Source organism: Apteryx mantelli, chromosome 42 (genome assembly GCF_036417845.1).
Source record: "Apteryx mantelli isolate bAptMan1 chromosome 42, bAptMan1.hap1, whole genome shotgun sequence".
In the NCBI taxonomy this organism is placed as follows: Eukaryota; Metazoa; Chordata; class Aves; order Apterygiformes; family Apterygidae; genus Apteryx; species Apteryx mantelli.
Genome location: NC_090019.1, coordinates 32,583 through 45,700, shown reverse-complemented (window position 1 = coordinate 45,700; position 13,118 = coordinate 32,583). Strand labels below are relative to the sequence as shown.

Genomic DNA, 13,118 nt, shown 5'->3' with positions numbered 1-13,118 from the left:
TCCACACGCCTCGCGCACGCTTCCACATGCCTTGCACATGTGTCCGCACAGGCTACACGTGCGTCCAGGTGATGCTGCCTGCTGCTGCCTGCACGTCTCCGCCGCGAGAGGGGAAACGGGGTCGCACACGCATCGAACACGCTTCCACACGCCTCACACATGCCTCCACACGCCTTGACACGCCTCGCGCACGTGTCCGCACGGGCTGTGCGCGTGTCCGGGCGATGCTGCCCGCTGCTGCCTGCGCATTTCCACCTTTTGAAAGGGAAACGGGGTCGCACACGTGTTGCACACGCATCAAACACGCTTCCACACGCATTGCACACGCCTCAACATGCCCCGCGCACGCGTCCGCACGGGCTGCGCACGCGTCCGGGCGATGCTGCCTGCTACTGCCTGCACTTTTCCGCCACGAGAAGGGGAAACGGGGTCGCACACGCATCAAACACGCTTCCACACGCCTCACACATGCGTCTGCTTGGTTTGCACACGCATCCAGACAATGCTGCCCACTGCTGCCTGCACATCTCCGCCGCGAGAGAGGAAAACAGGGTCAGACACGCGTCAAACATGTTTGCACATGCTTCCACACGCCTCGCGCACGCGTTCGCACGGGCTACGCATGCGTCCAGGCGATGCTGCCTGCTGCTGCCTGCTGCTGCCTGCGCGTCTCCGTCGTTTGAGGGGGAAAATAGGGTCGCACACGCATCGAACGCGCTTCCGCACGCCTTGACACGCCTCGCACATGGGTTGTACATGTGTCCGCACGGGCTGCGCACGTGTCTGGGTGATGCTGCCCGCTGCTGCCTACGCGTCTCCGCCGCGAGAGGGGGAAATGGGGTCGCACACGTGTCGCACACGCATTGAACACGCTTCAACACGCCTCTACACGCCTCGCACACGTGTCTGCACGGGCTGCACACGCGTCCAGGCGATGCTGCCTGCTGCTGCCTGCACGTCTCCGCCATGAGAGGGGGAAACGGGGTCGCACATGCGTCGCACACGCCTGGGCCCCCAGAGCGCAGGCAGGGGACCCCCGTGGGTCGCACACGCGTTGCACACGCTTCCACACGCCTCACTCGTGCCACCAACACGGTGTTATGCAGACAGGCGGCCGCAGGGGACAACCGCAACAACAGGCGGAGCACGGGGACACGCGGGGCACAAGCGACCGCCCCCGACTGCCCGCTGCCATACAACCACTGGGGCGCACAGGCGGCCGCAGCACAGACGGCCCTTGTGTGTGTGTGGGGGGGGGACACAGCCGGAGGTACAGGCGGACGCACACCCAAACGCCAGGAGCGGCGAGGCGGGAGGGGGGGACGAGCGCGACGTGGGGACAGGCGGCTGCAGGAACAGGCAAACGGGGGAAACGCGGGAGCCGATAACGCGCACGGTACAACCGGATGCAGCAACAAGCGAACACAGAAACAACTAAATACAAAGGCACCGCAATCACTGAAAAGCACAAAGACAACCGCATGCAACAACAGCCGGACACCAGAACAACCAAACTCAGGAATGCCCGAGCTAACAACATGCAACACAGCCACACACACAACAACAGACAAACACAGAAACAGATAAGGAAAAAACCATAACGCAAGAACAAGCGGACGCGAGGACAGGCGGACGCGAGGACAGGCGGACCCATGAGCGCGTGAGGCGGTCGCGCACGGGGCACAACCAAACACAGCCACAAGCAAATGCAGGAAGAGGTAAACGCAGGGGCAAACACAGCACAGGCACAAGCGGACGCGGCAACAGGCGGACGTGGGGGACACACAAGCACAGTAACAAACGTAGAAATGGATAAAACAATCACACACTGGACACAAGCAGATGCAACAACAGCCAAACTCAAGAACAACTTAACAGAGAAATGCAACACAGGGACAGGCGCACAGGGGAACAGATGGATTTGGCAACAGGCAGACACGTGGGCGGGACAAACAGGCTCACCCAGAAACAGGCGGAACCCAGGCACAAGCAGGACGCACAAACAGGCAAATCCAGAAACAGACAGGACCCCAAAACAGGCAGGACCCAGAAACAGGTGGACCCAGAAACAGGTGGACCCAAAAACAGGTGGACCCAAAAACAGGCAGGACACACAAACAGGCAAGATGCACAAACAGGCAGGACCCAGAAACAGGCAACAGGTGAGCCCAGAAACAGGCAGGACCCAGAAACAGGCAGGACCCAGAAACAGGCAGGACCCAAACACACAAGTCACGCAAACAGGCAGTGCACAAGCACACGTGCACCACAACCACCCGCACGCAACCACCGCCGGGGCGCACACCCGGCCCGCGCACACCCCAACCAGCTCCCCCCACCCACCCCCCCAGGGCCACGTCCGCCCGCCCGCCCAGGCAGCAACAACCAGCCGCCAGTCAAGCAGGCAGCGTGGGCAGGGCACCTACAGGCGGCGGGGGGGAGGCTACAGGCGGCGGGGGGGCGGCTGTACCTGGAAGGGGGCGAGCAGGGCCTCGGAGAGGGGTTGGTCCGTGCTGCTGACGGCCACGTAGGAGTTGAGCTCGGCGAGTCGCGGCAGCGTTGCCTCTGCCCGGCCCCTGCCCACGTCTTCCTCCCGCAGGTAGAACTGTGCCGGCACCCCGACGCCTGACGTCAGTCGCCGCGGGGGGGTTTGGCCCCCCACGCGGGTGTTTTCACCCCCCCAACAGGTGTTTTCACCCCCCACGTGGGTGTTTTCACCCCCTACGTGGGTGTTTTCGCCCTCCCCGGGGGTGTTTCCCACCCCTGGAAGTTGTCACCCCCCGGGCGACTGTTTTCTCCTCCCCAACGGGTGTTTCTGCCCCCCCGATGGGTGTTCCCCCCTATGCGGCTGTTCCCCCCCTCTCCCTGCGACTGTTTTCACCCCCTTGAACAGGTGTTTTCACCCCTAGATGGGTCTTTTTGCCCCCTCAGGCAGCAACTTTGCCTCCCCAGCGGGTGTTTTCACCCCCCAGGTGGGTGTTTTCACCCCCCGGGTGGGTGTTTTTGCCTCCCCAAATGGGTGGTTTCACCCCCGGATGGGTGTTTTCATTCCCTCTGCCCAAGCAGGTGTTTTTACTTCTTCTGCGGGTGTTTCACTCCCTGAGGGGGGTGTTTTCACCGCTAGGTGGGTGTTTTTGCTCCCTGGGCAGGTTTTTTCACCCCCAAAAGGGTGTTTTTACCCCCCGGGCAGACGTTTCACCCGGCGGGTGGGTGTTTTAACCCCCCGTGCAGGTGATCTCGCTCCCCCCCAAAAAATTTTTTCACCCCCAGCCAGATTTTTTCACCAAGTGGATATTTTCACCCCCGAGCGGGTGTTTTGGCTCCCTAAACCGGTGTTTTTAACCCGCAGATGGGTGTTTTCAGGTCCAGACAGGTATTTTTATCCCCTGCGGGCGGGTGTTTTGTCCACCGGGTGGGCGTTTTTACCCCCAAATGGGTGTTTTTACTCCTGGGCGGGTGTTTTGGCCCCCACACAGGGTTCCCCCCACCAAGATGGGTGTTTTCACCCCCCCCAACTGGTGTTTCTACCCCCCAAGCAGGTCCTTTAGCCCTCGGGATAGGTGTTTTCAGGTTCAAGCGGGTGTTTTTGCCCCCCAGATAGGTGTTTTCCCTTCTAGATGGGCATTTCCACCCCCCCAACGGGCGTTTTGGCCCCTGGATGGGCGTTTTCCCCCCTGGCTGGGCATTTTTCCCCCCAGAAGGGCATTTTTTCCCCCCAAACAGACATTCCCTCCCCCCCGATAAGCGTTTTTCCCACCCAGACAAGCATTTTCCCCCCGGCTGGGCGTTTTTCCCCCCCCGCTGGGCGTTTTCCCTCCCCAGCCAGGTGTTTTTCCCCCCCAGCCGGGCGTTTTCCCCCCCAGATAAACGTTTTTCTCTCCCGGCCGGGTGTTTTTCTCCCCTGGCCAGGTGTTTTTTCCCCCCAAAAGGGCGTTTTCCCCCCTGGCTGGGCGTTTCCCCCCCCGGCTAAGCATTTTCCCCCCCAGATATGTGTTTTTCCCCCCTGAAGGGCGTTTTCCCCACCACCGGACATTTCTCCCCCCCCAGCCAGGCGTTTTTTCTCCCCCAGACGGGCGTTTTCCCCCCGGATGGACATTTTCCCCCCCGGCCGGGAGTTTTTCCCCCTGGCTGGGCATTTCCCCCCCCCCAGAAGGGCATTTTTCCCCCCCAAACAGACATTTCCTCCCCCGGCCAGGCGTTTTTCCCCCCCGGGACAGGCGTTTTCTCTCTCGGCTGAGCATTTTCCCCCCCAGACAGGCGTTTTCCCCCCCAGACAAACATTTCCCCCCCCCCGGCTGGACATTTTTCCCCCTGACTGGGCATTTTTCCCCCCAGCCAGGCATTTTTCCCCCCAGCCGGACATTTTCCCCCCCTTGGCTAGACATTTCCCCCCCACAACTGAGCATTTTTCCCCCCCAACTGGGTGTTTTCCCCCCCAAACAGACGTTTCCCCCCCCAGATAAGCGTTTTTCCCCCCCGGCTGGGTGTTTTCCCCCCCAGCCGGGTGTTTTCCCCCCCGGTCGGGTGTTTTTCCCCCCCCCGGCCGGGCGGGGGGCTCACCTGGGAGGCGAGGTCGCCCCAGGCGGCGGGTTGGGGGTCGTGCAGCGTCACCGACTTGACCCCCCCCAGCACCAGGTTCTTGGCGATCTCCACGCCGAGGCCCCGCAGCCCCGACACCAGCACGTCCGACGTCTGCATCCGCTTCATCGCCTCGTGCCCCAGCACGTACCTGCCGCCGGCGACGGGGGGGCCCAGATGTCCGGGAGGGGCCCAGGCGTCCGGGGGGGGGCCGTGGCGCGACCCCCCCCCATCCATCTCCCCCCCTTCTCCCTCCCCAAAACACCCCGAAGGGGCCCAGGCGTCTGGCGATGTGACCCCCCCCCACCCCCATGGGGCCGAAACTCCCCCCGGAGGGGCCCAGGCGTCCGGGTGTCGTTCCCCCCCCCAACCCCGTCCCGAGGGGCCCAGGCGTCCGGGTGACTCACAGCTGGCGGGAGTAGAGACCCTCATCGATCTCGGCTTCGCCCCCGTTCTTCGCCATGCCCTGTAGGGAAGAGAAACAGGGGTCAGTGGGTGACAACAGGCATCACCAGGTGACAACAGGCATCACCAGGTGACACCGGGTGACGCTCATGCTGGCAGGGAGCAGGGCACCGGGGGATGGGGGGCGGCACCCCAGGAACACCTAGAGGAACGACTGACACCGGGTGACAACAAGCGGCTGCCAGGTGATACTCCTGTTTGCAGGCAGCACGTGGGGAAGTGACACAAGCAACACCGTGCGCCACCAGGTGACGGCCGGCGGTCACACGGTGACAAGCGGGTGACGCTCCCAGCAGTGGGGGCGGCACGGGGGGGGGACCAGAAACACCCAGGGGCGACACCGGGTGACAACCAGGTGACAGTCGGTGACGCTCCCATTGCCGGGGTGGCCACAGCGCCACAGGGACACCCAGGGGGGTGGCACAAGTGACACTGGCTAGCACCGGGTGACAATGGCTGACACCGGGTGACGACCGGGTGACGCTCCCGTTGACGGAGGCGACATGGGGCACAACGCAGTAGGCAGCTGGGGCCTGTGGCACCCTGGAGAATAACACCGGGTGACAAATGGGTGACACTGGCTGACACTCCCATTATCAGGAGCGGTGCAGGGTGACACCAAACAGCCAACGGGTGACACTGGGAGACACTTCCTTCGTTGGGGGCAGCATATGGTGACGCCAGGTAACAAGCGGGTGACACCGGGTGACGCTCCCATTGCCAGGGGTGGCGCGGGGGTGATGCCAAGCAGCAAGCGGGTGACACCGGGTGACGCTCCCATTGTTGGGGGCAGCATAGGGTGACACCAGGCAACAAGCGGGTGACACCGGATGATGCTCTCTCTTCATTGGGGGCAGCACAAGGTGATACCAGGTGACAAGTGGGTGACACCAGGTGACACTCCCATTACCAGGGGTGCTGTATGGTGACACCAGCTGACACCAAGTGGCAAGCGGGTGACAGTGGGCAACACTCCCTTCATTGGGGGCAGCGTAGGGTGACGCCAAGTAACAACGAGGTGACACCGGGTGATGCTCCTGTTGCCAGGGGTGGCGCAGAGTGACACCAGGTGACACTGAGCAGCAAATGGGTGACAGCAAGCAATGCTCCCTTCATTGGGGGCAGCGTATGGTGACACCAGGTGACACCGAGCAGCAAACAGGTGACACCGGGTGATGCTCCCGTTGCCAGGGGTGCTGTGGGGTGACACCAGGGGACACCAAGTGGCAAGCGGGTGACACTGGGTGGCGCTCCCTTCATTGGAGGCAGCGTAGGGTGACACCGGGTAACAACCGGGTGACACTGCTGTTTGCCAGGGGTGCTGCGGGGTGACACTGGGTGACACTAAGCGGCAAGCGGGTGACACCAGGCAAAGCTCCCTTCATTGGGGGAAGTGTAGGGTGGCACCAGGTGACACCGAGCGGCAAGCGGGTGACACTGGGTGACGCTCCCATCATTGGGGGCAGCGCAAGGCGACACCGGATAACAAGCAAGTGACAGCGAGTGACACTCCTGTTGCCGGGGGACCCTGGGGGGGTGACGGCCCTCCCCCCCCCCCGTGGGCGACACTCACGTTGGCGGGGGTGGCGCTGGGTGACGCGGGCGGGACGCTGGGGACGGCGGCGCGGTTGGAGCCCGTCGGCGGCTCAGACCCGGACACGCGGCGCTTCTTCGACAGCGGGGAGCTGGACATCTGCGGGGGGACAGGGGTGGCACCAGGTGACACCGGGGACCCCGGGGGGGGACATGGCGGGGCCCTGGGTGACACCGGTGGGCAGTGGGTGATGGTGGAGGGGACACGGGGTGGCACCGGGTGACACTGGGCTAATGAGTGACCCCAGAAGGGACATGGGGTGACACTGGGGTGACACCGGAAGGGACGGGGGTGGCACTGGGGTGATGGGTGACACCGGAAGGGACAGGGGGTGGCACCAAGAGGACACGGGGACCCAACAGGGAGCTCCCAGGGGTGACACAGTGCCGGGAAGGGGAATAGGTGACATTACAGGAGACACAAAGTGACAACAGGAACAGCATTGGGTGACAGCAATAACATCAGGGGGGCAGAAGGTGGCACTGGGTGACACCAGGTGACACCGAGGGGAAGTAGAGCGGCCTGGAGAGACGGACGGTGACACTGGAGGACACCAGGTGACACTGGGGGGGACATGGGGTGACACCCGGGGGCTGTAGGGTGACACCAGTGAGACAGTGGGTGACACCGGCGACATCCAGACAATGAAGGGTGACACCTGCGAGACACCGGGTGAGACAGGGGGGGTATGGGGGGGGGTGACACCCAGGGGACATTGGGTGACAGCAGGGGAACGTAGGGTTACACTGGTGACATCTCAGGGACGCCGGGTGACAACCAAGGGATGTGAAGTGACAACCAGGGTGACACTGAGTGACACCGGTGACACCCAGGGGATAAAGGATGGCAGCTGGGAGACACCAGGTGACACGTGGGGGAGGTAGGGTGACACCGGGGGGATGCAGGGTGACGTGGGGTGACACCCAGGCGATAAAGGGTGACACCAGGGAGGTACCAGCTGACAGCAGGGGATGCACGGTGACACCCAGTGCCACGGGGGGGACACCGGGTGACACCGGGGGTAGGCGGGGTGACGCCAGTGGGCATTAAGTGCCACCAGGTGCCACCGGGGGGACATTGCATGACACCAAGTGACACCGTGGACACACCCGGTGACACTGGGGGGGGGTGCAGGGCGACACCCGGTGACACCTGGGGGACACTGGGTGACACTAGGGGGATACTGGGTGACACCAGGTGACACCAAGTGACATCAAGGAGCTGTAGGGTATCACCAAGTGACACCAAGGGGACGCAGGGTGACACCTGGAACACACTAGGTGACACTGGGATGACACTAGGTAACACCCGGGGGATGTAGAGTGACATCAGGCGACACCTGGGGGACACCCAGCGATGCTACGGGATGCAGGGTGACACAAGGCCACACCGGGGAGACACCAGGTGACACCAAGCGGACGCAGGGTGACACCAGGGGACACTGAGGAAACACCAGGCGACACCAAGGGGATGTAGGGTAGCACCAGGTGACATCAGGGCACAGCGGGGAGGCAGCAGGTGGCAGTGGGGGGATGCAGGGTGACACCAGGTGACACTGAGGGGACACTAGGTGACACCAGGGGACACCAGGGAAGCACCAGCAGGATGTAGAGTGGCACCAGGTGACACCAGGACACACCAAGGAGACACCAAATGACCCTGGGGGGATGTAGGGTGACACCAGGTGACACCTGGGGGACACTGGGTGACACCAGCAGGATGCAGGGTGACCCCAGGTGACACCAAGGAGACGTAGAGTGACACCAGAAGACACTGGGGACACACTGGGTGACACTGGGGGAAGTAGGGTGACACCAAGAAGACACCAGGGGAACGTAGGGTGACACTGGGGAGACACCAGGTGACACCAGTGGAAGTAGGGTGACACCGGGTGACACCGGACGGATGCACGATGACACCAGGGGGATGTAGGAAGACACCAGGTGACACTGGGCGGATGCAGGGTGACACTGGGTGATACCAAGGGGACACCGGGGGGAGGTAGGGTGACACCAGGTGACACCAGGTGGATGCAGGGCGACACCAGGGGGAGGTAAGGTGACACCAGGTGCTACCGAGCAGATGCAGGGTGACACCAGGTGACACCAGCTGGAGGTAGGGTGCCACTGGGTGCCACTGGTCAGGTACAGGGTGACACCAGGGCAGGTCGGGTGACACCAGGTGACACCAGGCAGATGCAGGGTGACACTGGGAGGGAATAGGGTAACACCAGGTGGATGCAGGGTGACACTGGGTGACACCAGATGGATGTAGGGTGACACTGGGTGACACCAAGGGGACACCGGGAGGAGGTAGGGTGACACCAGGTGACACCAGGTGCCACCGAGCGGATGCAGGGTGACACCAGGTGACACCAGGCAGATGCAGGGTGACACTGGGGGGGTAGGGTGACACCGGGTGGATGCAAGGTGACACCAAGTGACACCGGGCGGATGCAGGGTGACACCGGGTGACACCAGGCAGATGTAGGATGACACCAGGTGACACCAAGGGGACACCGGGGGGAGATAGGGTGACATCAGGTGACACCGAGCAGATGCAGGGTGACACCAGGTGACATCGGTCAGGTACAGGGTGACACCAGGACAGATAAGGTGACACCAGGTGACACCGGGCAGACACAGGGTGACACTGGGGGGGATAGGGTGACACCGGGTGGATGCAGGGTGACACCAGGTGACACCGGGCAGATGCAGGGTGACACTGGGTGACACCAGGCGGATGTAGGGTGACACTGGGGGGGGTAGGGTGACACTGGGTGGACGCAAGGTGACACCAGGTGACACCGGGTGGATGTAGGGTGACACCGGGTGACACCAAAGGGACACCGGGGGGAGGTAGGGTGACACCAGGTGACACCAAGCGGATGCAGGGTGACACCAAGTGACACCAAGCGGAGGCAGGGTGACACTGAGTGCCACCGGTCAGATACAGGGTGACACTGTGGCAGGTAGGGTGACACCAGGTGACACTGGGCAGATGCAGGGCGACACTGGGAGGGGGTAGGGTAACACCAGGCGGATGCAAGGTGGCACCAGGTGACACCGGATGGATGCAGGGTGACACCGGGTGACACCAGGCAGATACAGAGTGACACCAGGTGACACCAAGGTGACACCGGGGGGAGGTAGGGTGACACCAGGTGACACCGAGCGGATGCAGGGTGACACCAGGTGACACCAGGCGGATGTAGAGTGACACTGGGTGCCACCAGTCAGGTACAGGGTGACACCGGGGCAGGTAAGGTGACACCAGGTGACACCAGGCAGACACAGGGTGACACTGGGGGGGGTAGGGTGACACCGGGCGGACGTAGGGTGACACCGGGCGGATGCCGGGCGACACGAGGTGCCGCCGCAGAGGGACCTCAGGTGTCACCGGCGCCGCCCGCGTCCGGGGACCCCATCGCCGGTCGGGGGCGGGGCTTTCCCGCGGGGGCGGGGCTTTCCCGGTTGGGGGGCGGGGCTTTCCCGGTACTGGCGGAGGGGGGGGGTCCCCAGGGATCCCGGGATGGGGGAGGGGGGGAGGATGCCGGTACCGGCAAGCGGGTCCCGAGAGGGATCCCAGTCCCGGGGGGGGGGTCCCCAGTCCCGGGGGGGGGATCCCGGTACCGGAAAAGAATCCCGGTACCGGAAAGGGGGATCCCGGTACCGGAAAGGGATCCCGATAGCGAAGAAGGATCCCCAGGGGGTTCCCGGTACAGGGGGGGATCCCGGGGGGGGGAAGGGTGACACGGGGCCCCGCCGAGGGGGGGGGTCGGTACCGGGCGGGGGATGCGGGTACCGGAGGAAGGTTCCCGGTACCGGAGGGGGGTTCCCGGTACCGGAGAGAGGTTGCCGGTACCGGAGAAGGGGTGGAAAAGGGGTCGCGGGGCGCCGGTGTTGCCCGTACCAATGAGGCTGTCCAGGCCCGCCGCCGGGTCCCGCCCGCTCCGCTCGGCTCCTCCGCGACAAGATGGCGGCGGCGGCGGGGCCGGAACAAAACCGCCCTTCCCCCTCCCTCCTTCCCCCCCTCCCTCCCCGCCCGCCGCGCCCCGCCCCCCCGCCGCCTCCCCATTGGCCGACGCCCCGCGGCGCCCGCGCCCCCATTGGCCGCCGCCGCCGCGGGACACGCCCCCCTCCTCCTCCCTCCCTCCCTCCCCTCCCCGGCCGCCCGAGTGCCCGGATGTTGCCGGGGAGGGGAGGGGGGGGAGCGGCGCGCGCCGCGGCGGGGCCCGGATGGGGAGGCCCCGCCCCCCCTCACTGGGCATGCGCGGGGAGAGGGGGGCGGGGCCTCGTGACGCAGCACCGCGCTCCCCTTCCCGCGCGCGCACATGGCGGCCCCGGGGGAGGGAGGGGGGGAGGCGCTACGGGGGCCCGGAGGGGCCACGCGGCCGGCGGGAGCTATAGGGGCCTGTGGGGGGGCCTATAGGGGCCTGTGGGGGGGGCCTATAGGGCCTAGGGGGGCTGTGGAGCCTATAGAGGCCTATGGGAGCTATAGGGGCCTGTGGGAGCTATAGGGGCCTATGGGACCTGTGGAGGCTATAGAGGCCTATGGGGGTCTATAGGGGCTGTGGGAGCTATAGGGGCCTGTGGGGGATCTATAGGGCTTATGGGGGCTGTGGAGCCTATAGGGGCTGTGGGAGCTATAGGGGCTGGCAGAGCTTTAGGGGCCTGTGGGGGGCCTATAGAGGCCTATGGGGGCCTATAGGGGCTGTGGGAGCTATAGGGGCTTGTGGGGGGATCTATAGGGCCTATGGGGACTGTGGAGCCTATAGAGGCCCATGGGACCTATAGGGGCCTGTGGGAGCTATAGAGGCCTATGGGGGCTATAGGAACCAGCAGGGCTATAGGGGCCTGTGGAGGGACCTATAGGGCTTGTGGGGGCTGTGGGAACCTATAGAGGCCTATATAGGAGCTGTGGGAGCTATAGGGGCCTGTGGGGGGGCCTATGGGACCTGTGGAGGCTATAGAGGCCTATGGGGGCCTCTAGGGGCTGTGGCAGCTATAGGGGCTGGTGGGGGGGCTATAGGAGCTATAGGGGCCTGTGGGGGGCCTATAGGGCCTATGGAGGCTGTGGAGCCTATAGAGGCCTATAGGGGCTGTGGGAGCTATAGGGGCTGGTGGGGCTTTAGGGGCCTGTGGGGGGCCTATAGAGGCCAGTGGGGGCTATAGGGGCTGTGGGGGCTATAGGGGCTGTGGGGGGTGTGGAACCTATAGAGGCCTATGGGGTCCATGGGAACCTATACAAGCTATAGGGGCTGTGGGGGTTATAGAGAGCTATAGAGATCTATGGGGGCCATAAAAGCTATGGGGCCTATAGGGCCCATAGGGGCCTATAAGGGCTCTGGTGGCCATAGCTGTCCCTAGGGGCTCTGGGGGCTTCAGGGGCTACAGGAGGGGGGGTTATAGGGCCCTATAGGGGGTATGGGGGCCATAGGGGCCCACATAGGGGCATGGGGGGGCCCCAAATACCTACAAACCCCAAGGCATTATATGATCTATAGATGCTATAGAAGCTCATAGAAGCTATAAGACTATGGGGAGCTATAGGGACTGTGGGGGCAATGGGGACTCTGGGCATTATAGGGCCCATAGGGGCCCTGGGGCCTATGGAAACTGCAGGCAGCGAGAGCTCTAGGGCCACGAACCCTATAGCTCCCTAGGGGAGCAAAGCAGACTGGGGGGCCCATAGGGGCTGGGGGGGGGCTATAGGGGCTGGGGGGGCCCATAGAGCCTACGGGGGGGGGAGTTGGACCTATAAAAGCAATGGGAACGTGGGAGTCTATAGGGAGCTATAGGAACTACAGAGACTGCGGAGGTTCCTATAGCTGTGGGGTCTATAGGGGCCATGAGAGCTCTGCCTGGGGCTGGGGGCTGTGAGGGCCTATAGGGGCTGTGGAGACCTATAGAGTTATGGGGCTGCAGGGCCTATAGAGAACTACAGGGACTGTTGGGGCCATAAGACCTATAGAGATCTATATATAGACCTATATAAAGGTTCTATAAGGGCTGTGGGGTCCTATAGAACCTATGAAAGCCTATAGAGTCTATGGGGACCTATAGGGTTATGGGGCTGCAAGACCTACAGGGGCTGTGGGGGCCTATAAGGACTATAGAGACCTATAAGGTTATGGAGTTGCGGGGCCTATAGGGGACTACAGGGGCTGTTGGGGCCATAAAACCTATGGAAACCTATATGCAAGCCTATATAAAGTGTCTATAGCAGCTGTGGGGGCCTATAGGGTCTATGGAAACCTATAGGGTTATGGGGCTGCAAGGCCTATAGGGGCTGTAGGGGCCTATAGGGGCCATGGGGACCTATAAGGTTATGGGGCTGCAGGACCTACAGGGGCTGTGGGGGCCTATAGGGGCTATAGAGACCTATAAGGTTATGGGGCTGCAGGACCTATAGGAGCTGGGGGGGGCTATAGGCGCTATGGAGACCTATAGGGTTAACGGGTTGCAGGGCCTATAGGGGG

General features: G+C 63.4%; 1 protein-coding gene across 1 annotated transcript in view; it reads right to left on the bottom strand.

Moving 5' to 3' along the window:
* UBA1 (ubiquitin like modifier activating enzyme 1) overlaps positions 1-10,623 on the bottom strand; it is a 56,462-nt gene extending 45,839 nt beyond the window's left edge. Inside the window, 5 exon segments of the mRNA XM_067315117.1 lie at positions 2,471-2,605; positions 4,561-4,729; positions 4,986-5,044; positions 6,617-6,736; positions 10,550-10,623. Coding sequence (XP_067171218.1) covers positions 2,471-2,605; positions 4,561-4,729; positions 4,986-5,044; positions 6,617-6,736 — 483 coding nt within the window. The 5' untranslated portion in view covers positions 10,550-10,623.
* Between the last annotated feature and the right edge of the window lie 2,495 nt (positions 10,624-13,118).